Source organism: Acomys minous (genome assembly GCF_964271855.1).
Source record: "Acomys minous genome assembly, chromosome: 7".
Classification (NCBI taxonomy): domain Eukaryota; kingdom Metazoa; phylum Chordata; class Mammalia; order Rodentia; family Muridae; genus Acomys; species Acomys minous.
The window spans coordinates 44,743,572-44,766,583 of NC_140488.1; the positions used below are offsets into that span (position 1 = coordinate 44,743,572).

General features: G+C 44.5%; 1 protein-coding gene across 6 annotated transcripts in view; it reads right to left on the reverse strand.

The window, feature by feature from the left end:
• The window catches only part of FRMPD3 (FERM and PDZ domain containing 3), a 152,040-nt gene that overhangs the window by 55,175 nt on the left and 73,853 nt on the right, over nt 1-23,012 (reverse strand). For 2 of the 6 annotated variants that reach the window (XM_084790922.1, XM_084790923.1), the window contains exons 2-4: nt 17,427-17,581; nt 13,704-13,806; nt 10,632-10,677 (exon numbers count right to left, since the gene is read on the reverse strand). The exons of 1 other annotated variant lie outside the window; for it this stretch is intronic. In XM_084790922.1, the coding sequence (XP_084647048.1) occupies nt 10,632-10,677; nt 13,704-13,806; nt 17,427-17,581 (304 nt within the window). Of the gene's footprint in view, nt 1-10,631; nt 10,678-13,703; nt 13,807-17,426; nt 17,582-23,012 lie in introns of those variants that run through there. 3 more of the 6 variants (XM_084790924.1, XM_084790926.1, XM_084790927.1) reach the window with 3 other exon arrangements.

Genomic DNA, 23,012 nt, shown 5'->3' on the forward strand with positions numbered 1-23,012 from the left:
TAAGCGCATACATTCTGGAAATATTCTGAAGACCGAATCAAGATCATGCACTTATGGGTTAGATATGGGCAGTGAGAACAAGAGAAGTCCATAGGAAGAGCATGGTTGTCATTTCCTGACATGAGGTCTGGGGGACATATAAGGTTTGGGGCCCGTTTAAATGACCTTCCCCATGGGCCTTGCCATAAAGCCTTGAATCCTTCAATCAGGGATCCCTTTATATTAACCCCTGAAAGATCCATAGCAGCTGGGAAAGCAGTACGTTAAGCTATTATATGCCATTTACAATGTGGCTTGGATTCTTTTACGGGATCAGCAGCAGGAGGGCTGGGTCCTAAGATAAAGACATCAGAAACAGATTGTCCTCATCATGTCAGCCCTGGGACTAGTTATGTCCGATGGGGTCAGCAATCCTGTCTCCCACAGAGCACAGATCACGAAAATTTACTTGTTCTACCTGAGTCCAGCAGGAACTCCAGCAATGGGTCTCGGTTCTGGCTGCACAGAAGAAATGCCTGGAAGAGCTTTTAAAAGCCTCCAAGGCCCAGGCCCTGCCCCAGGCCAATTACATGGGTCATCACATGGGTCAGGGCAAAACATCAGTGTGTGTGTGTGTTTATATGTGTGTGTGTATGTGTGTGTATGTGTGTGTGTGTGTGTGTGTTGAGACAGGGTTTCATGTACAGTATTTTTCAAAGCTTCTGATGGCTTTAACCTACAGTCAAGACTGAGAAGTATCAAGCTAAAGGAATCTTAGACTTCTCATCTGGATGGAGGCACAGGGGTGGGGCCAGTTTGCTGGCAGCAGACAATATAAAATCCAGGCCTGGAGCTCATTGCCAAGTGCAACTGTTAAAGAAGTCAATGCCTTTGTATGTTGCACAGATGGATGCTCAAATCCTGGGGGTGGGGGGTGGGGGGGTGGGCTTCAGGCAAAGACAGAAGCAAACACAGAAGCAAAGGGAATGGGCCAGAATGATCTGTGGCTCTCTCTGTTTTGGGAAGTCCGCTTGCCTCAGTTTTCCATCAGCTGTTTTTCCCTAAGGTGCCGTAAACACAAAGCTGCTGGTCTCTCTGTTTGACGTGATAACTGCCCATCCACCTCATACAGCCTCATGCGATCAGTTTTCACCATGGTACAGAGTGGAACAAGGTATCTTAAGGACCTGAGTGGGCCATGCAGTCCACCATTCGGTTTTACATGTGAAACGGAGGCTCAGAAAAGAACGAGAGGGCTGCCTCAGTATATCTGAAGAAGCAGAGCTCCAACTTCCCGAATCCTGATTTAGTGACTGTCCTCCCTACAGCAGACTAAAGTCGGAAGTCCACTCCTGACCTCACAGGTTCTGGTTTTACCTTAGTCCTATGCTGTAGAGTTGAACAGGGAACATATTGTTTTTGTATTTACACACTGTGGAAAGGGCCAGCAAAATTGCTGTTCCTACCAAAATCTAACTCTCACCCAGTCCTAGAAATGTTTATATCAAAAGGAAAATAATCAGGTGTTTACAGGAGCAAACTCACAAAGGAGGCAGAACTGCCAGAGCTCTCAGGGGTTATAGCCATTTCCCTGTGTCTGTCTCAGAGCTATTTGCAGCCTGTTTGTGCGTCATCCCTCAGTGACCCTTGTCCTACTGGCCCCAAAGCCTTCGTCCTCATCTCAGTCTTCGGCCTCAGTCACTGATGGTGACTCACTCATTGCCGGCTGGTCTCTGCTAGATGACACAGAGTCATGTCTAGCCTGATGCTTAGATACAGGTGAGGTCTGACTTCCTGGGGGACACAAAGTGCTCTGAAAGGTTTCCCTGGCCCACATCTTCTTCAAAGCTCAGCTGTGGGACCTGAAGTTAGTAATCCTATGGTGATCCTTTTGCCTTAAAACATGGAAACACAAAAACCAACGCTTTAGGGTCTCATGAAGTACAGGTCTATTTGGGCCAAATCTTGTCCACTACAAGTTTTTGTAAAGAAATTTTGATTAAAACAATCATCTATGTATTGCTTTGGGATTACTGTGCTTACTTTAAAAATATTAAACTATTTACTATATAGTTCTGTATGAACACGTTCACCCCTTTACTAACATTAACATACATTAACCCACTATTTCTAAAATTTGCCCAATAATAATAATAACCACTGGAGAATGGTTATTAAAATACAAAAGCCCACGCCCCCACCATTTAGAAATCAGAATCTCTGGGAGAGTGGGACCCAAGCATCTATATTGTGAAGATGTCCTAACCCATTAAGCATAGATTAATTGAGTACCTTAAAGCAGACACATCTGCGCACTTCACTGACCCTCTTTCTCCTCCCAGCATCTGGGAGTCTAATTTTGCAACAAGCACCCTTTCTGGCTAAGATGAATTTTGGCTTGAAACACGGGACTAGAATTGCTAAGTACCTCTGGGGCCACTGCAAGCCCCTTGAAGCAAATACGAAGCCAGAAGCTAGGTGAAATAAGGAATTGAAGAGAGAGCTTGCCTCTCCCTCAGGGCTGAATTCAGCAGCTGCTGATTCTCTGAGCACTTTTTTTTTTAATTTGGTGGCTCTATTAGCACAAATTTCAGGGCTGTGATCACTCACATTTTGGTCGAAGTCAAGTATATAGGACCAAATATTAATATTTCATGGCAAGATAGGGCCCTGCTATTGTAAAATTCTATTTTGCTTGATGCATAGTAGTTATATATATTTAGGAGTGCAGTGTGATATTTTGATTCATGTGTACATTGTATAATGATTAAACCAGAGCGACCAGCACCTTGTCATTTCTTTGTGGTAAAACCCACCATCTATTGTAGTGTGTTGCAATATACATTATTATTAACTATAGTCACTGCGCAATAGAATGCCAGAACTCATTACTTCTATATAACTGCAGAACCTAAAAAATGGCTGCTGTCATAGGAGTAGAGAGGAAAACAGCAGCTACCAGAGGCTCAGGGGGTTAGGGAGAATTGGGAGCAGTGGGTTAAAGGCTACATTTTGGATTCTTGTGAGCTGGAAGCTCAGGTCCTTTCCTGAAGCTTTCCTGGTTTCCTGATTGGCCTTTCTGCTGCCTCATTGTCTTTGACACCTGAGCCTGCTTACAATCAATTCCCATAGCAACCGCTGTGGGTTCCCAGGATAAAGGAAGGCCTTCCAGGTTACACCAGATGGGAACCAGGATGCTTGCCTTTCAGTACTCTGGACTAACTAGTGACAAATATATCCTTTGCAGACCTGCAAGCTTCCCCCAAGCTATGTTTCACCTAGCCACATTGCTCACCTTCCTCCAGTATTGCCATGGGTACTTGGTAATTCTGCTTGGCTCCTTGCATACAGTGGGCTTGTTTCCATTTCTAGGCTAACTTCAAGCCACCCCCTCCTTATCCCTGCCTTTTGGGGATTATGATATCTTTTTGACTCTCTAACTGCTATCCCTTTATTAACACCTAGTTCCAGTGGAGTGTGGTGACACACGCCTGTAATTCCAGCATTTAAGAAGCCAAGGCAGAAAGGAGAGTGTTGAAGTTTGAGGCCAGCCTGTGTTACATAGTTGGGGCCTAATCTCAGTAACAAAAGAAAAACAAACAAACAAACAAACAATAAAACAAAGCAAAAACAAGAAAATCATTACATTTCTTTGTTCTGGATTCTTTCTCAGGTCCACTGTTTAGTTTTCTGCATTTCCTTCAGTATTTTGGTTAATCCACACTGTCATAGTTTACCTGCTCAATCAAGTATTTAGGGGACTGGAGAGATGGCTCAGAGGTTAAGAGCACTGGCTGTTCTTTCAAAGGTCCCGAGTTCAATTCCCAGCAACCACATGATGGCTCATAACCATCTATAATGAAATTTGGTGCCCTCTTCTGGCCTGCATGCACACATGCAGGCAAAAATACCCTATAATAAACAAACAAACAAACAAATAAATCTTTTAAAAAGATAGTATTTAACATTGCTATGTCACTTCCTAGCACCAAGTGCATGGTAGACTCAGCATAAAAAATACTAGTTTGATTGCTATAATTAATAACAAATTAGTTCATGAATCCTGAAAGTATGATTTGGGTGCTCACCTTCTGCCTAAGCACCACACCTTAAAACTATGGGACCAGGATTGCTAAGTACTTCAAAATGCTCTGTGGAAAACCATTTCTAGGGTCATTTTCATCCTTCTGAGCTTTTTCTGGGAAGATGGCTATAAGAAGATGGGATTCCAGTTCTTTGGGTTGCTCTTATTTGGTCCTACTGTGGAGGGAACAAACTTTACTTGCTTTATCAAGGCTATTTGGGGTACTTCATTTGGAGTGCTTTATTTAAAAATTAACATTTGTGGAGGCTGGAGAGATAGCTCAGAGGTTAAGAGCACCAGCTGCTCTTCCAAAGGTCCTGAGTTCAATTCCCAGCAACCACATGGTGACTCACAACCATCTATGAGATCTGACATCCTTCTTCTGGTGTCCATGCAGACATAATATTGTATACATGATAAATAAATCTAAAAAAATTAACATTTGTTGAGGACGTACCATGAGATAAGGTCTACAGATACCATGATTAAAAAATAGTCATGGGGAGATAATTGGTTACCAAAAGATTAAAGAAAGTGCTGGTGCCCTTGGGAGGCAGAGGTAGGTGGATCTCTATAGGTTTGAAGCCAGGCTGATCTACAGAGAGAGAGAGAGAGTTCCAGGACAGCCAGGGCCATGTAAAGAAACCCTGTCTTGGAAAACCAAAAGAAAAAGAAAGAAAAGAAAAGAAAAGAAAGCCTTAGTATGTGGATACCCATGAAGGAGAGGTGGAGGTATGGTGACATCTGAAACTACTTCCCACACTGGCATGCTGTAGTACAATTTATTCTGTTATTCTGTTAAGAGGAAAATGTTAAATGAAAGAGACCAGAACCATTTGGGGAGTCTTCTCAAAAGTCCAAAACCAAGGCCCCTGTCCCTAGAGCTTGTAATTCAATTAGGCAGGGCTAAAACTTGAATGTAAATGGGTTTAAGAGCTTCTCGTGTGGTTCTAATGAATCGTCAGGGCCAGAAACCATTACCAGGTTCCAAATGAAGGAGCAATTATCAGCTGGAGTGCGGGGTGAGGGTAAGGGGTGACAGGGGAGCCTTAGAGATGATCTGGCCCAGTGTTTCTTAAATTCCATTCTCATCAGCATCACCTATGGGATTTAGTACAAATACTAGACCTGTCAGGGAGCTGTCTTCTGGAAGAGTTGGCAATCAAACTTTAACATGGCAAGATTCCATTAAGATGCAGTAGTCTCCTTGCACGTCCAAAATGCTAAATGCCTGCTTGATATGAGGGTGTAATATTAAGCATATATTGGGGTTGCCAAGAAATTTTCACTATATCTTGAGACAGAAGATTCTCTTAGTTGAATATTGGTAGGCATAGTCGTTCTATACAGCTATAAACACTGAATTAGCACATGGTGAACATTTGCTCCAATATTTCACACAGATTATAATGCTAAAGTTTTAAAATAACTCATGCTGGAAGACTCTCTTTCCTTTATTTCAGAGGAGAAATTGGGAATCACAACTATTAAGTGTCTTACTTGAGGTCACCTCGTTTACAGGATCTAGACTGAGGATTCAGACTCTGATAACTGGTCCTTCAGCACAAGCATTTCCCACTCTGCATTATGCCTTACTGTCTTCATTCTTTAGGAATTTCTCTCTCACTCTCCCTCTTTTAAAATCCATCTCTCTTCCTCTGTACATCATACTGGACTAGAACTAGGTAGCCAAGGCTGCCCTCAGACTCATAGTGATCATTTTGCTTCAGCTTCCCAGTAGTTGGGATGCAATGGACCAATGTGTCCAGCTTATCAGAGCATCACTGCATGAGAGCTGGCCTAAGGAAACACTGCTCGTTGCCTTGCTTTACCTCCATTGGGAACTATGTATCAGACAATTCAAAATTTTCATGTCCTGTGCATATGTACAAGAAACCAGGAAACTACCATGGATATTGGTTTGGGAGGTTACAAATAAAATCCAAGGACTGGGCAATTTTCTGTCCACAAAATCTTCAGGAAGGATGAAATGTACATGTATGTGTACAAGGCTGCCATTCAGCTGGGATGTAATAATTTAGCCATATTGGTTGTTAAAGATTTAGATATTCTTTCACACTGCTTGGTAAGTAACAGCTTCCATAAGTTTCCTAGGCGCCACTTGACCTCTCCCTTGAGAACATTTTACAAATGTAACTCAGATAAAGGGTTAACTTCTGGCTCAACTAGGAAGGGGGCTTCCAAGATTGGTTGGTTCCTAAAGGGTTTGATTATTACACCACCTGTGTATGTGCCTACTCACGTCTATGCTCCAAGGATTTGGAGAGAACAAAGCCAAGACGTAAAATGTAGTCTACCCAAGGATAGGAGCTGTGCCTGTTTGATGAGCTGCAATATTTCTAGCCTATACAAGTGGCCAGAATAGCAGGCATTTGATAAATGCTCGGCGAATTAGTGAATGAGTTAGAAGCTGTCATCCAGGTTAGTTGGGCATTTCTGTTGGAAAGATAGGAACAATCAGCTAGGCTTTAAAGGAAAGGGGCATTATTACAGGAGACATTAAATAACACAAAAGCAATAGTCAAAAGGGCAATAAGAACTAAAAAATAATGCACAAGGAAGAGAAGGAAAGCAGCCGGGCCACCACAAAGGGGCCACGAAGTGGAGAAGATGTGGCATCAGATGTGGGAGGAATGGGAGGGAGGAAGGTTAGGCTGCATATGGGGGAAATGCTCGGTTCTTCATTCTGCATATCAGTCTGGTACTTTGAGCTTAGGTTGTCTAGATAGCTGGAACCCGGGCTTCCTTCCTTCAACCATTATTTATTAATACTTCTTCTATGCCAGGTGCTTGGGATATAACAGCAAGAAAACAGTCCCCACCCCTTTTAAGGTGACATTCTAATGAGGGACATGGATAACAAACATATTAACGTAACGTTTCAAGGGACTGTGAGCTGATAAAGCCACTCAGGAAAAACAATCTGGCAGTTATTTAAACTAAACACACACTTACTATATGACCCAGCAATCACGCTCTGGAGCATTTATCCCAGAGGAATGAGGACTTATGCTCACAAGAAACACAAATGTTTATAGCAGATTTATTCATAATAGCCTCAAATTAGATGCAACCCAGATGCCCTTCAATGGTGGATGATTAACTAAAGCGGTGCATTCACACCATGGGATACTAGTCTACAATAAAGGCAACAAAATATTGCTCCACACAATTGGAATGAATCTCAAGGGCAATATGCTGAATGAAACAAAGCGAGGCCCCAAAGGTTCCATGTGATATTATGCCACATTGTTCCATTTTCATGGTATTGTTGAAATAACACAGAAATGGAGAACAGATTAGTGATTAACAGGGATCTCAGATGAAGTCAGAGGGGAGGGCATGTCTATATAAGGGCAGCATAAGGAATCTGTTTTGGTGGTAGACTTTTCCAGTGTTCTGATTGTATTGGTGGATGTTTAAGTGTACCATTCATAAATTCACATGAAAGTGTGTATATGTATAGGATCAATGCTGATTTCCTGGAAAAAAATGATATGTAGGTTTTTGTTGTTGTAATTTGTTTTTGTTTTTGAGACAGGGTCTTGCTGTTGACTACATCTGGGATGAACTAAAACCCAAGTGGTTGATTGCACACCTGTGGGGATCTTCTCCCTCTCTCTCTCTCTCTCTCTCTCTCTCTCTCTCTCTCTCTCTCTCTCTCTCTCTCTCTCTCTCTCTCCTCGAGACAGGGTTTCTCTGTGTGCCTTGCTTGTGCTGGACTCACTTTATAGACCAGGCTGGCCTTGAGTTCATAGAGATCCACCTGCCTCTGCCTCCCAAGTACTGGGATTACAGCTGTGTGTCACCACTTCCCAGCAGGGATCTTTTCTGAATGAAATATTTTGAGGTGGGAAGATCCACCTTTAATCTGGGACACACCTTCTGTCCGCAAACTATGGAAGAAGGAAGCTGGCTCTCTCTTCTCTTGCTTGCTCTAACTGACAAATCCATTCCTTCACTGGCACGAGAGCATACTTATTTGAGATTCCAGAGTATACTGAAAACTAATGAGATAACCAGACTCAAGGATTAAACTGAATATATATATGTATATATTCATTTATTATATATGCCTTATAGATTCACTCTATACATTCTCTTCCTCTAGAGAACCCTGACTAATACATCAACTGCCTGCCTATTACTCAAGATCCTTTGACTGTTGAAGTGCTGAGGTTGCAGGAGTGAGGCATTGCTCTGATTTCCTAATTTTGATATTATGTTCTATAGTAATGGAAGATGTAACCATTGCAGCCTATATAGTACACATGGTGATGGTGCCCCCTCTACACTAAGTGTGCAACTTTCTGTAACTACAATTAGTTCAAAAGAAAAACTTTAAAAATAAAGTGTTTGAGCTTTGAGGAAAATGTAAGCAGTAGGCTAGAGATAATGATGGGGAAGTGCTGACTTAGAAAGGGTAGTTAAGCCAGGTGTGGTGATGCACACCTTTACTCCTAGCACTTAGGAGGCAGAGGCAGGGGAATCTCTGAGTTTAACACAAGCCTGGTCTATGGAGTGAGTTCCAGGACAGCCAAGGCTACACAGAGAAACACTGACTCAAAAAACCAAAGGGGTGGGGAGGCTAGTCAAGAAAAGCATCTTTGAGAAGGTGACATTTGAAAAGACAAGATTAACAGAGTAACCATGTACTTCTGATGAGAGTAGCAAAATCTTTGTACCAGGGGGATCAGGGAGAGTGGACACAGGGTCTCATGTAACCCAGGCTGGTCTTGCATACACTAAGTAGCTGAGACTGCCCTTCAATCCATCCTCCTGCCTCTGCCTTCTGTTGAAATTACTGGTGTGGCCTACTATTCCTGGTTCAGCACAGTCAGTTCTGGCCTTGCAAAATGCATGCCTTGAGGGTAGAACTAGCCACTATTTTCAAGACAGGACAGGTAGGGAGGGACTGACTGTGCACTGTCTAGCAGGCAACTGCACATTGTGCAGTGCAGTGGGGAAAGGACGAGTTACAGAGGGTGGGGGCTTGTTTTCTCAGAGGGAGAGAAATGCAAATCAGTAAGGCCCATTTGCCTGGAGCGTTGTGCATGTTGTAGTGTGTGAATGTTTGTATGTACGTGCTTAGCATGTGTGTAAATGTGTGTGTGTGTGTGTGTGTGTGTGTGTGTGTGTGTGTGTGTGTGTAAGCCTGCAAAGAGCTGGGCACACGGAGCAAAGCAGCTGGTTCCAGGTGTGAGTTGAACCATGCTTCTTGATTTGTGAGCCCAGGCTTGTACCAGTGCTCCATTTTCTGCCTTTACATGTGAACATGTCTGTCACGGAAAAGTCTTTCCTGCCATCTTGTATCTGTTATCTGGGAAATACTGTCTTTCTTTCAAGGTCCAGCTTTGGTTCTGGCTCCTTTAATGGGATTGGGCCCTCAGTGCTGGGGTACCAGGAAGGTTTGTGACACTAGGAAAGGACAGATAGGATGGAGGTGGAGTGAGGGTTGGAAGGTTTGCATCTGCATTTGTGGTCTAGGTTAAGGTTGCTGTAGAGAGATATGCTAGTAACTGACACAGATGGAATCCAAAGTCTAGGAGAGGGAAAGTGGAGAGTCTGCCTTCTACTAGCACACTTGTGTTGATTATTCTGATAATGTATGTTTAGGAAACATTGTACAACTCCAAACCTCAATTCCCTTTTCTAATCTATAGGTTAGACCCAAGGTCGTACACTCAGCTACTGAATGTATCAGGAGAAAACAGAAGCTCTGTCCAACTGTATCTCCCTATAAAACTCTGGCTGGCTGGAAACTGGCTATGTAGACTAGGCTGGCTTAGAAATTACAGCAATCCACCTTCCTCTGCCTTTCACGTTCTGGAATTAATAGTGTGAATCAGCCCCCCAACATTTGTTTTTGTTTTTGGGTTTTTTTGGAGGGGGGGGGATAGTTTCAAGACAATGCTTCTCTGTGTAGCCTTGTCTGTTCTGTACTCACTTTGTAGACCAGGGTGGCCTCGAACTCACAGTGATCTGCCTGCCTCTGTCTCCATGAACAACTTCACTTTTTAATTAATTGGTTGGGTAGTGCTGGGAGTGTACTCGACAAGTACTTTATCATTGATTCATCATCCCCAGCCATCCCAGCAATTTTATAGGAAATGCTTCAAATACAGCACCAGCTCTTCAAACATCACAGGTCATTTAGTCCTCATGTGGATAAATAAAAGTAGCACCCACCACCTGCCAGGCCTTTATGGGGGATAGACACATTCAGGTGGAGCATAGCAAAAACATGGTGGAAAACAGACTCTAAGCTGAGGCAGTGGGCAACTTAACTTGGTAAAGCAGAGGACACGTTACAGAGCATCACTTTACACAGCTTTTTCAAAATCTTCAGCCCTGGATATGGGATTGGATATCATGTTGAAGTTCACTGCTAAATCTGTGCCTCTCATGCCTGCCCTGTTTTCTGTTCCCTTTTCCTTCCTAGGTCTCTGATTCCTCTTCAATCCTAGGTTGCTGCTTTCCAAGATGGAGTCATCACTTCTTAGGCAGGAGGCAGGGTGAAGGGCAGATGGCAAAGAGGCTCACTCACCTGATGAGTGTGCAGAACTGTAAGAACGATGGATTCCTTAGCACTCCTACAGAGAAAAGAGGGAACAGGAGAGCAGTGTATCATGCAGTAGGTATTCATCTCATACAAGAAGCAACACCAGAATGTTCCCCTGGGTTGCATTCGGGTATATGGATTAGGACAGAGGGTAATCTGAGGCTCTGCGTGGATGCCTTGCCTCCCATCATTTATGGAGGCTGACAGAAAATCATCCATATTGCTCCACACGGGTGCTCAGCAGTGTGGTATTAGTATTATCTCTGGGGTTGTCATTTTTCAGGTTTTTCTTTTCATATTCTTTCTCACATTTTCTGTAGAAATCACCAAACCCTAGGTACAATTTTTATCTGTAGACTAGAAAATTCTCAAGGAAAACTACAAGCCTGAATTATAGAACTCAAAGGGCACACAGCCAGAGAGCCCTGGGAAACAGGGATGATGATTATTGGCAATTTGGTATTTAAGCAAGAAGAGAAACTCAAAGAAAAAACCCAAAGGAGGTCATTTGGTCATTGTGACTCATACTCAGCAGATTTGTTTTAATTGAGGGACCAAGAAATAAGAGCCAGGGAGCAACAGATGGAAGCCCAGACTCTCCAGATAGCAAATATTCAGAAGGATGAAGAATCCAAAACTCTTCCGACAAGAATTATGCCAACGATCAAAGAGGCTGTGGGGTATGAAAATTCTCTCCCAGGAATACATAATCTTTTAAAATAACTGAGTGAAATGGGAATAGTTTTCCCTGAAGGAGTTTTCTCTCTCCTTGTTGGCCTTTTCCAAATGTTTATAGGAACAAAAGCATCCAGGGAGAGTTATGCTGGGTCTGACACCACACAGCTATAATTATTCTAGCACTAAGGTGGCAGAGGCAGAAGGGTCCTGAGTTTGAAGCCAACCTGGACTACACAGGAGGACCCTGCCTCACCTAACACCACCACCTGCTCCACCACCACCAGGAGCAACAATATGAAATCTACCTTAATTTTCGTTATTCATGTTTTGCCTAAGTCTCCTACCTAAGGACTTCTAATGAACGTTTCCCACATTTGCTGAGGCAAAGTTCATTGATCAATCAGCTCCCAGATCTAGGAAGTTACGAGAGCAAAGAGCCATATTATAGGGAGAATCTTCAAGGAGCAGTTCATTTTGAAAAGGGAAGGGACATATGGTCACCCGCTCTAGTCCTTGCCAGTTCTCCCCATTCCATTATGAAGAAAGCAAGTTTTTGCAATGACTTACAGGGCTCTTCATAATCTAGACTTGTCTTCTACAATGTTCCTTTCCTTATCTTACCAGACTCATGAGGATTTTTCCCCCTCTTCCTCCTCCAGGGCAAACACAGTGCTGTCTTAAGGATCTTTACACTAGCTCTTCTTTCTCCAATGTCTTTGCCTCTTTCAAGTCTTTCTTCACATGTCATCTTCCTAATGAAGCCAATACTAGACACTGTGTTTAAAGTTACATTCTGCACTGTTGTGCCCCCAAAATCTGACCTTCAAAATCCTTATTTACTTCTTACATATTGTACATACAATTACTTACCCTGCTCACTGTTTGTGGAGTATCTTTTCACTAGATTGCAAATACTAATAAGCCAAGAAGTTTTGACTCTTATTCACTGCTGTGTCTTCAAAGCCTGAAGTAGTATCTGGTACATAGTAGACAATAATACGTACTCACTGAATGACTGGATGGACAAATGAATGAGCCATTAGCACCTGAGTTATCAAAAGGGTAAGGTTTGTTTTCATACTGAAGGAGCTCCACAATCCCCCCACAAAATTGGACTACTTTGCCCTAGGGTACAAAGACATCCACTAGAAGCAAAGAAGGAGGTGGCTAGGTGAAAGAACTGGGGTAAAGGGGAGTTCTTTCCATACTGGTGTGGTCGCAGAGGGTGAAGGGCACAGTGGTGAAGAGTAGGGAAATATAATGGGTAGTTGAACTTGAAGAAGAGACAAACAAGAGTCATTAGGGACCAGAGGTATTTGGAGGTATTGAGCTACCAGAGAGTATGGCAAGGAAGGCCTACTCTGAACTTCAGCACAGAGCATCCCAATACCTTTCAAGCAGATAGGAAAGTATTGTATTGAAGACAGAACACAAAGTCTGCCTCTGAAAATCAGGAAGTATCTCTGGGAACAAGTGGGTAATGGGCTTTGGGGAGTTTAAAAAAGATGAATAGATGCAAAACACTCTGAAGCAAGCACAGGAGAAGAAGACAGAAGTAAAGATGAAGTCAGATTACATAAGAGGGAGAGAGAGACAGAGAGAGAGAGAGAGAGAGAGAGAGAGAGAGAGAGAGAGAGAGAAACCAAAGTCCCACAAATTGAGGTTAGCACACTGAATTTAGTTTTCACTTCTATCCTGTTGTTTCTTATGAAGAAAACTATACAAAGTTGTGAGCATGTGGTATGGGACAAGGAGTGTGTACATGTGTGTGTGTGTGTGTGTGTGTGTGTGTGTGTGTGTGTGTGTGTGTGTGTGTGCACATATGCATGTGAGGGATGGGCAAAGATAGAGTGATTACTTTAAATTCATGAATGACAGTGACTTTTCTTTCTCACTGGCTCCCATTTGTAGAAGACATTAAAGTGGCACAAATACTGAGGATAGAATCTCAATCTCTCTCCCTCTCTCCCCCTCGTGCATAAGAGAGAGAGAGAGAGAGAGAGAGAGAGAGAGAGAGAGAGAGAGAGAGAGAGTGTGTATGTGTGTGTGTTAAATTCTCATCAGTCATTTGGCACATCCCATTCACAGTAATTCCAAAATTCCAAAACAAAAGGGCTTGGGTGCAGAGACAAGTTGAGGAGGACAGAGCAGGAAGGCTCTTCTTTTTGTCTACTCAAGTCACTGGCAGAGTACATGAGGCCTGTGGCGATCCTTACTGGCTGATACCCACAGTTCTAGGTGGCCAGGACCCCTGGCTAGAGCAGATTTTCTTCAGATAGTTTCTCCCTAGGGCCTTGAAGAATGTAGGCCTTTGCTACTGGTGGGACAGGGGTGGGGACACTGCTCAGCTCCTGTCAAGGCCCCAGAGGCCCCTGTTACCTGATGAGTTCTATGAACCTCTCCCTGGGGGCTTCACTCACGTCCTCCTCATTAATAGCCACAATCTGGTCACCAGCCAGGAGCTTGTCCTCAGAGGGGCCTCCTGCAGAGGAGAGGAGAGAGGCATGAGGGCTCAGAGCTACTGCCTGGAAATGGCACATCTAGGCAAATGCCGCAGGGCTTGAAGGAGTCAAGCCAATAAAGAGATTGAACTCCAGAGAAGGCCTGCAGATGATGCAGATTGAGGGATGGTGGTAGAGGTGTTGTACTGGGTCCAGCTTCTGTCCATAGAGGACAGAGGAATGAAGAGAGAGAATGGAGGACAGCCTGTTTAGCAGAGCACGGCATAAGAGCAAAAGGCCCCAAGCTCAGACATGGTTGTAAGTGCCTGACTGGCTTGGTTCTAAGGAGGAAGAGAGACTCCTGTCTCATTTGAGTGCTTTACTTAGTCACAATGAGTGGCTTCCAGCTTGCTGGAGGTGGTACAAGTGACAAGAGCAGGGGGAGGAATCTTCTCACTTGACTATTATTCATATTTATTCGGGAGAGGCTTAGGCACTCATATGCTCGTAGAGAGGGGGATGGATTTTAAGCCTTAAAGGGTTTAACTTTTTCCAATACTGAGAGATGCTATCCCCTACAAATGTGTAAACAAAGCATGGGTCTGTTAGGCAGCAGGAAACCCACCTCCAATGGTGAGGTTAAGAACAGATCTGTGGGAAAGCTATATGCCTCGGTTAGGGTAAAGGGTGGACCAGAGGAGTGCCACAGGCTGCACTGCCTCTGCTATCTAGGAAAGTTTCTTTCTTTCTTGAGAAAAGCTTCTCAGAGACCAGGAGAGAATAAGAAGTTAGATCCAGCATGGGCTCAAACCCCAAGAACAAGCTAAATGATCCATTCCACTTTCAAGCTGGCCTTGATTGTCATTCATGGCCATTTTTAAAGGCCAGATCCTACAAAGAAGTATGCTGCCTATTTACCCCCCAAAACATATACATAAAAAATATGTCACTCAAGACTAGGTGTCATGGTGCAGACCTAGAATCCCACCTGCTGGGGGGGGGCCCAGGCAGGAAGATCTGAAGTTCAAGAGTGCCAGGGCTACTAAGTAACTTGGAGGCCAGTCTGGGAGACGTAGCAAGACCCTGTGTGAAGACCCTGTGTGAAGACCCTGTGTGAAGACCATGTGTGAAGACTGTGGGTGATGACAGTTGGGAAGTGAGGATTTAGTTTAGCCTAGCATATATGGGATTCAATTCCAAGTACAAAACCAAAAAGAATCACCTGAGCATATCCCAACGGCTCTGGAGGCAGAGACTCATGTGCTAGCACAGCCAGAAGGAGTCACCAATGGAACAGCAATGGAATTTAGTAGGCCACGCCTCCTGACAGCTCAGTGACTTCAGGAATTATGGGCATGGGGTTGACAGTCATTCTCTTTGCAGCCACAAAGAACTGTACTCTTATCCTGCCATTGCATTTCACTAACGGTGTCACCTTGAATGAGACTTTTAATGTCTCCCAGTTGCTTATCTGTTAACTGAGAAAATGACAGTACCTATACATCATGAGAATGTTGGGAAGATAAATGAGATGATGGATGTATAGTACTTAAAATAGCTGATCAAGCCAGGTAAAGCAGCCCACACCTGTAATCCTAGTACTTGGGAAGTGCAGGCAGGAGTGATCAGGAGTTCAAGGAGTTAAAGGCCAACTTGGGCTGCGTAAAATCTTGTTCAAAATTAGAACAAACCAAAGACTATGAAATAGCTGATCACTATTGGTGAGGACTGAATAAATGATGGTTACTAGATCTTCCAAGGGGCAGTTCCTTCTATTTGTCTCATTCCTTCTACATACTTTTGTTGAGAACTACTATCTTGGACTAGAGACACTCAGTTGGTGGACGGCTTGCTTAGCATGCTCTAGGTCATGGGCTCTTCCAACATTGGAGAGACTGAGGCAGGACAGCTGTTTAAGTCCAAAGCCAGCCTGGGCTACATAGCAGATATCAGGCCAGCCAGGGCTGCACAAGGTCCTGTCTGTAAAACAAACACATTTAAAAACCCCAACCAAATGAAAAGCAGTCTCTTAGGTGGAGGCTACTTTACCTATTTCCCTCCCTTCTTCAGGGATGTGAGGAGGGAGGGCTTCTTTCTGGTCTTCAAACCCTGTTTACTTTGAAGTTAAAGTAGGAGTTCCTGGTGGGCTATTGTTATACTGTGTTTTACCTATTCCTTCTTCCCAATACAAACTTGATTTCTGATCAGAAGACAAAACTCTTTTGTCAGCTGTATGACTGACTCAGGAGCCTTGGGTTATCCACAAACTCCTGTATTGAATTGTGTTTGCTTGTGCCCTCTAGTTGAAGAGAGCTTACAGGAAAAAAAAAATATTTTTTCCCTTTTCCTTTGAGGATAGCAAAATTCATCAAATTTCTGCAAGACCAGTTTGTACTCTGGGCTGCTCCTTTTGACTGAGTGAGAAACTATTGTAAACATCTCAAGCCTCAGGCCTAGCAAGGCAAGAATAAAGCTCTTTTCTGTCAATGCATAGAAGAGTCAAACACTACAATGCTCCAGCTCTATCTATTTCATTCACAGGGGAGGGGTGTTACACTTGGGGGCGGGGTGTTACACTTGGGGGCGGGGTGTTACACGTGAGGGTGGGGCGTTATACTTGGGGGAGGGGTGTTGTACTTGGGGGCGTGGCACTTGCTCTCTTTCTCATGCCATGCAGTCCTTTTCAAGCCCACCTTGCCCTTCACCTACTCAGCTGGGCTCTGAGCAAACCCTTGTCCAGCTGCTGCCTAGTTGAGTGACCCTGCTCTGCCTCAGTTTCCTCATCTGTAAAACGGGAGTAGTTCCTCTTACCTTGCTGTCTTTGCTGTGAGAAGGAAACAAAATGAAATAAAGAATATAGGAGCTGCTTCATCAGTGGGAGCTTTTGTGACTGCCAGTCTGGCCTTGAGGCAGTTCACTCTGTGTTCCCTTTCACATCCCACCAGCGGTCACAGTCCTAATTCTGGTCTTCACTAGCTCACCTATTACCTGAAGAGTCTTCACAACCTGGAGATCAGATATTCTCTCTCTCTCTCTCTCTCTCTCTCTCTCTCTCTCTCTCTCTCTCTCTCTCTCTGTGTGTGTGTGTGTGTGTGTGCACGCATGACATATGAGTATGAACACACGCATGCTATCGTGTATGTGCAGACATCAAAAACCAGCCTTGCGGAATTACTTCTTTCCTTTTACGGTTATGTGGGTTCCAGGGATCAAACTTGTGTCATCAGGCCTGCCCAGCAAATGTTTTTATTTGCTAAGCCATCTCTTTGGCCCCCAGACTCTTGAGGGCAGGAGCTGTGTCTTGTGCTTCCCTGAAGCACTGCTGGGCTAAGAGCAGGCATTCTATAAGTATGCGTTGAACTAAATTGAATGGTACTTTCCCATCCAAGGTATGAGGTCTCTCTTATGCATGTTCTGTGCAAAAGGAAGGTTTTGTTTTGTTTTTGTTTTTTAATCCCGCCCCCCCCCCCATTCTCTTAACTGCAGTCTCTGTCTCAGGCGTTAAGCTACCTGAATGGTTTGTCATTAGATGACAAATCTTTACCCACTCTTGGTAAATTATTTGGTAAGCCCATATACTTGGAATCTCTGCTTTCTAGGAAGATACTTAGGTATTGGTGTAAAAGCCAGGGTCTGGGGATACCCTCTGAGGGACACCTACCTGGCCTCACAGATCGAACCACCACAGGCCTCTCACTGCCAGCCACGAAGCCAAAGCCATATATAGGGTCTCGGTGAATGGTCACTTGTCGCAGTGTCTCTGCTGGTAGCTGTACACATTCCATATCATTTGCGCTCTCTTCCTGCATCACATGACTGGGGGAAGGGGAAGATAGGAGCAAAACAAGATGCAAAGGGAACTAAGCCTTGAAATCAGCTGGGAAGGACATCAATTCTGGTTCTGGCTATGATACCTGGGAGATCATAGCTTAATTTCCTACATGCTTCGGGACCAGCAGAAGTGATGACTACCTCGTAGCTCATACTAGAGTGGAGAGGGAGCTAGGGAGGAGAAGCTACTTGTCTTCAGGAGAAACTGGTGACAGGGGAATTGCAAGTCACCCTCATTCTTTATGATGTTGGGACTCTAGTAGAAACCCACATGCAAATGTATTGTTCTGAAGTTAACTGGTATCACCGATCTTAATTGGCTATTAACTCCCTAAAGAAAACTAACTCCCCAGGGAACAGGCCACAAAATAAGGCGAATAAGTGGGAAAGGAAATGTGAAGTCGTTCTAGGACGGGGACCATCTTCATGAAGTCCTTGTGCAATTTTAAACTTTAATGTCTATTAGGTGATATATAAAAAAGAACTATTTAGGTGGCAGATATAAACAAGCATGCTAATGTTCAGGGCCATTACTTTACACAATTGTACATAATGCCAACTTATTTCACTTAATGGGGCAGCTGGAAAATGGCTCCTGTGGGCCAGGAGGGGAGCTTCTTCTTGAGGCTGCTGACAGATCTGAACCTCAGCCAAAGCTGGGGAAGGGAAACCATTTCCCTCACACCTGGGGAAGATTCCAGAGTGTTCCTCTTGGTGCCTACAAACTTAAGCTTCTGAAGGCTAGCAGTCCACAGTGCTGGATAAAGCTTCTATACCAAGGGCCAGGGCGAGGCATTCTTTAGGCTGATAGGCTTGGGGGTGGTATTTGGATGAAGAGCCCCGAGAAGTGGGGGTTTAAGGAGAGTGGAGTCTCTGAGACACTGTGTCGCAGGGACAAGGTAGTTAGCAAAACAGTGAATGATGGTCTAGAAGAAGGGCAACGCAGGCAGAGGTGGAAGAGGGAGAGCCAGAGTCCAAGGGCTCAGAGTCTTTGTGATCTGATTTAACTCCCCTGCCCCCTTCAGGATTTCAGGCATAGCAGGTGAGCCTAGGTTCTTTACTTCAGTATATCTATTCTCTAAAGTGAAAGTTCCAGCCAGGGCCCTTTAAAACCAAGGACTCTGAGTTAATTAATCAAACTAGCACAAGGTTTGTAAAAGATGTGGGAGGCTTTGACACCGTGAGGGTGATGTAATTGTTGACTAACTAAGAATTCCAAGTACTTCAGTGGCAGGTGGGTTCAAGCAGCTAGGTTGTTTATTGGGAATCAACTAATTAGAGCCGAGCTTTGGGTTATTTATGGGGGAGGTGAGATTTGGAACAATGGTATGAAAGCTAAATGCTAATCCAGCAAAGACCCCTGAAGCTGTCTCCATCATACCAGGCCAGTGCTTATACACAACCAGGCACAGGTACTCTAGTCATACCCAATATGGCCTGGAGACTGCCTCCCATCCCTTAGGGAGGTGAAGAAGGATGCTAGGGTACGGCAAGTCTCCAGAAGGCAAGTTTAGACACTGACTCCCCCATCTTCCTACCCTAGTAAGACAAATGAAAGGCATAAAGCAGCTGGAAGGTGGCTTGGTTATTATCCTGGATAGTTTTGGGGAGACAGGGACTCTTTGAGGTGCTTTTCTGACTTCTGTTTCTGCTGCCAGGCATATATTTAGCCTTAAAGCCAGCCAGAGAATGTTGTCTCGGGCTACCATCTTGCCTCAGCCTTGAGGCTGCTGCTCAAATGAGCCTTTGTCACCTGCCGTCCTGTCTCAGAGACCATAAGAAGCCCCTTCCCTGGATGACATAAACTGGTTGCCAATGCGGGTACCCATTGGGGCAGGGTGGATGACTGAGAACCTGTTGGACTGCACAGCCCCTGGTTTGGGGAGCAAAGAGGCTGCAGTGATGTAGAGGATGTTTCCTTTACTGTCCCACATTCACCCTCCCTCCCCAACCACTAACAATCCAGATTTGCTCTTCCCTTTTTTCTCCCTGAAGCTGGGGACACTTCAGCCTTCAGTGGATTTTGAGGTACTACCAGTGCTGATAAAAGCAGTCACTCTTGGAGCCAGAGCAACCAGTGAGCCAAAAGCCCTTTTTTGACATGTTTTGCTTTATTCTTCTGACTCACATTGGTCAGTCAAGGGGTATTTACTGAGTCCCTCCTTGGACAGTCCATCCCTGAGGACACTGAGAAGCTATGAGTCTTTAGCTAGGAAGAGGCAGCTACCAGTCTAGCTGGAGAGAAAAGACAAGGGTCCGCAGCACACAAGGGCGTGATTGAGACTACTAGGTGACCCTGACAACTAAGTCAACCATGTATGTTCAGAGAAAGTTCGAGAAAGCTGGAGAAGGTGCCATGGAGGGTATGAAGGATGCTTCTGGCTGGCCAGGAAAAGACAGTGTGGAGGAAAATGGGAACCCAAGCTCTTTCTCACAGGGGGGTCCAACTATTCTCCACTCCCCCAAAGTCATGTCTCCAGGTGAACTGTAATCACATTTGGTTCTTCATTCGGATTGTTGGAGCTGAACTAACTATCCCCAACTGGATCGTTCTCAAGTCTACAAGTATCTGATGCCTCACAGTGCCTAGACCTTCTCACATATCTTGGGTCAGGGGAGAAAAGTCTGTTAGCAGACCCAGGAGGCCATTTTGTAATCTTCCTTCCCTCCTGAGGGCTGCATTTTTCAGTGTCTGTATCCCAGTCCCTCTGAAATTTGCTAAGTGTCTGAAGACTTAGGAGTGTCACTGAAGGCAAGCAGTGATGGATGAGAGGAGCTCAGCTGTCCAGGGGCCATGTGACTGCCTTCCTGGGGATACTAGGCATTTTAACTCGGCTTCTGGTCTCTCAAAACAGGGTAACTCTGAGAAAATAATGAAGCAGCCAAAACTTATGAGCCCCCTCCTGGCTTTATTTTTAGCATCTGCTATTTTTCTTCTGTTTTTTTTTTTTTTTTTTTTTTTTTTGCCTCCCAAACACACTACACCTTCATTGTGTCTGTCTTTTTTTTTTACCTAGTGCCTCTAAAATATCTTCTCATCCTACACTAGGGTGGCCCTCTCCATTCAGTGAACCAAGACAAAGTTCTAGCCTTTTCCTTCTGCCTCATAGTAACAACCCTTAAGGTCCATGCGCTTCTTTGCATATTGACACCTATTACCTCATTTGAGAAAAAGTACTGTCACATTCATTATCTTCTCACAGCTACTATCAGTCCTGCCAAAGAGGCGAGGTGACTGCCCCTCCCCCAGCTCTCAAGGGGTGCAGACACCCACAGAAGCTGAGCGCAACCGTGATCCTGCTGGAGCCAAATCTCCTTGGCAGGTCCTGCAATTCTAGCCCTGGGACCCTTGATCACCCTGAATTTCCACTGCAAGACGGCTCCAGCCCTGTGAATAGTAGAACGCCAGGTCCTGGCCAGGCCTGGATGCTCAGCATATATTATAATTAACCTGTCTCTGATCCTGTTCACTTTGTGTTGTTGGGAGAAGGAAATGAGATCATGGCTGCAGAGGAGAAACACTTAGAAGGTTAAGTATATCACATGAATGTAGAGGTGACAATATTACGGGTAGCATTATTCAGGGTGGCCAGAGGAACAGAGAAAGGGAGCAGAAAATGAACTTTCACCCAATGTCACACAGCTTTGGGATCTCCACACACCCTTTTCAAGAGACAGCCCCACAAAGCACTCTGTTTCATCATTAACCAGGCAGCTGTTTCCTGGCCCAACTATCAGACAACCTGACTACATTTGAAAAACCTTGATTCCTCTGTGGACTAACCTGACCTCCATCACTGGCCAAAGAGAAATCAGGAGGTAGAGTTCACTCTAACTGTTGCTAGGCAGGATGCGGCTAAAGACAGATGAACTGACAGGGCAACGAAATAGTTCTGAGCTACTGCTCTATCTTCTTATGCTTTGGGGCAGGAGGACTAAAGTGTTACAGTTACATTTCCAGGCATTGGCTTTTAGTTCTCCATCCCTCCTTGCCTTTGGCTCCTTTTTCTTTACATTTGGTTGGCTCCTTGGGGAGTCTTGTCATTCTCCTTGAAACTGGCAGGATTTTGGAGCCATGTGGCGCCAATTAGCCCTCTGATTCCAGTAACTGGAGCCTGAGTCTCCTGGAAGCTCCAAAGCTCCAGCACAGCAGGCAAGCAGCTGGGACCCTATGAGATGCCATGGACTCCAGGTGGCAGGAACGGGAGCCCTATCCCCGGAGCTCTGAAATAGCTCCTCTGGGCGTAAAACTCTCCCCCGTGTAAAGTTGCCTGCCCTCACTTCTCATTTCAGCTAGCCATTTCTTATTGTGTACATTTTAATGGCACATGGGTCATGTGAGTATTACCAAATTATTCTGAGGCAGCAGGCCTGCAGTTAGCACTGACATTTTGACACACTCCAGGGTGATGTCACTGCTGACTATAGTTTGAGATGCAAGGACATTATCCTTAGACAATGGGAGGAGCACAGTCAGGTGGGAGGCTGGAGGTGTTTTTACTCTGTTTTGTTGCACCATTGAAGATCCCAGTAGCAACGCATCTGTTGCCAGGAGTGGTGGCACACCTGTGTAATCCCAGGAGTTGGGACAAAGTAACAGGAAAATCAAGAGTTCAAGGTCATCCTCAGCTACAGAGGCCACAGCTCAGCTACATCCTCAGCCACATGACACCTTGTTTCAAAAATACTAAAAACCAAATCAGTAAAAAACCCATTATCATCTATCACAGACATGTTGATTTATGTAAACAGTGCTCTGGATGGCTGAATCAGATTTATCTGAGGAAGGAATACGGAGAGCTTTAAACTTGTGAAACGAGACAGGCAAGGTTGCCCTGGGACAAGAAGAGATAAAATAGGAATCTATTTGGCCCTACAGAAGAATTTGGTCAGCCAGGGAGTAGCCCAGTGACTAAAGATGTCTGGGATTCAGGTAAGTTAGATGCTGAAACGACGGGTACTGTAAATTAACAGTACTAGGTGTTTACTGAGGAGTCACCATGTCCCAGAGTCTATCCACATATCACCCCCTCCATCTTTACAGCCATAGTATGACTATTTTACAGATAAGGAAATGGGCAAGAGAGATCCATACAACCAGCTAAAGAATATATACCTATAAGCCATGTGAAACTGCAACATGAACCCAGGTCTGCCGATCAGTTTTTTTTTTTTTTTAAGAACCTATGGACCTAGCAGATTCTCAAAATGTGGTAAGATTGGCTCAGTGGACTGTTCTTCCAGTGTGAACTGAGGGCTGTTTCAGTGCTGTCTTCAAGAGCAGTCATCTTTGAAGCCAGCACACCAGTAAATGACACCGGGGACACTAGGCACAGAACTGACTTCCTTTTATTCATAGAGAATATATTCTAAGGCAACTTCCCCACCTGATTCTTTAAATCAAAGATAGTATCAA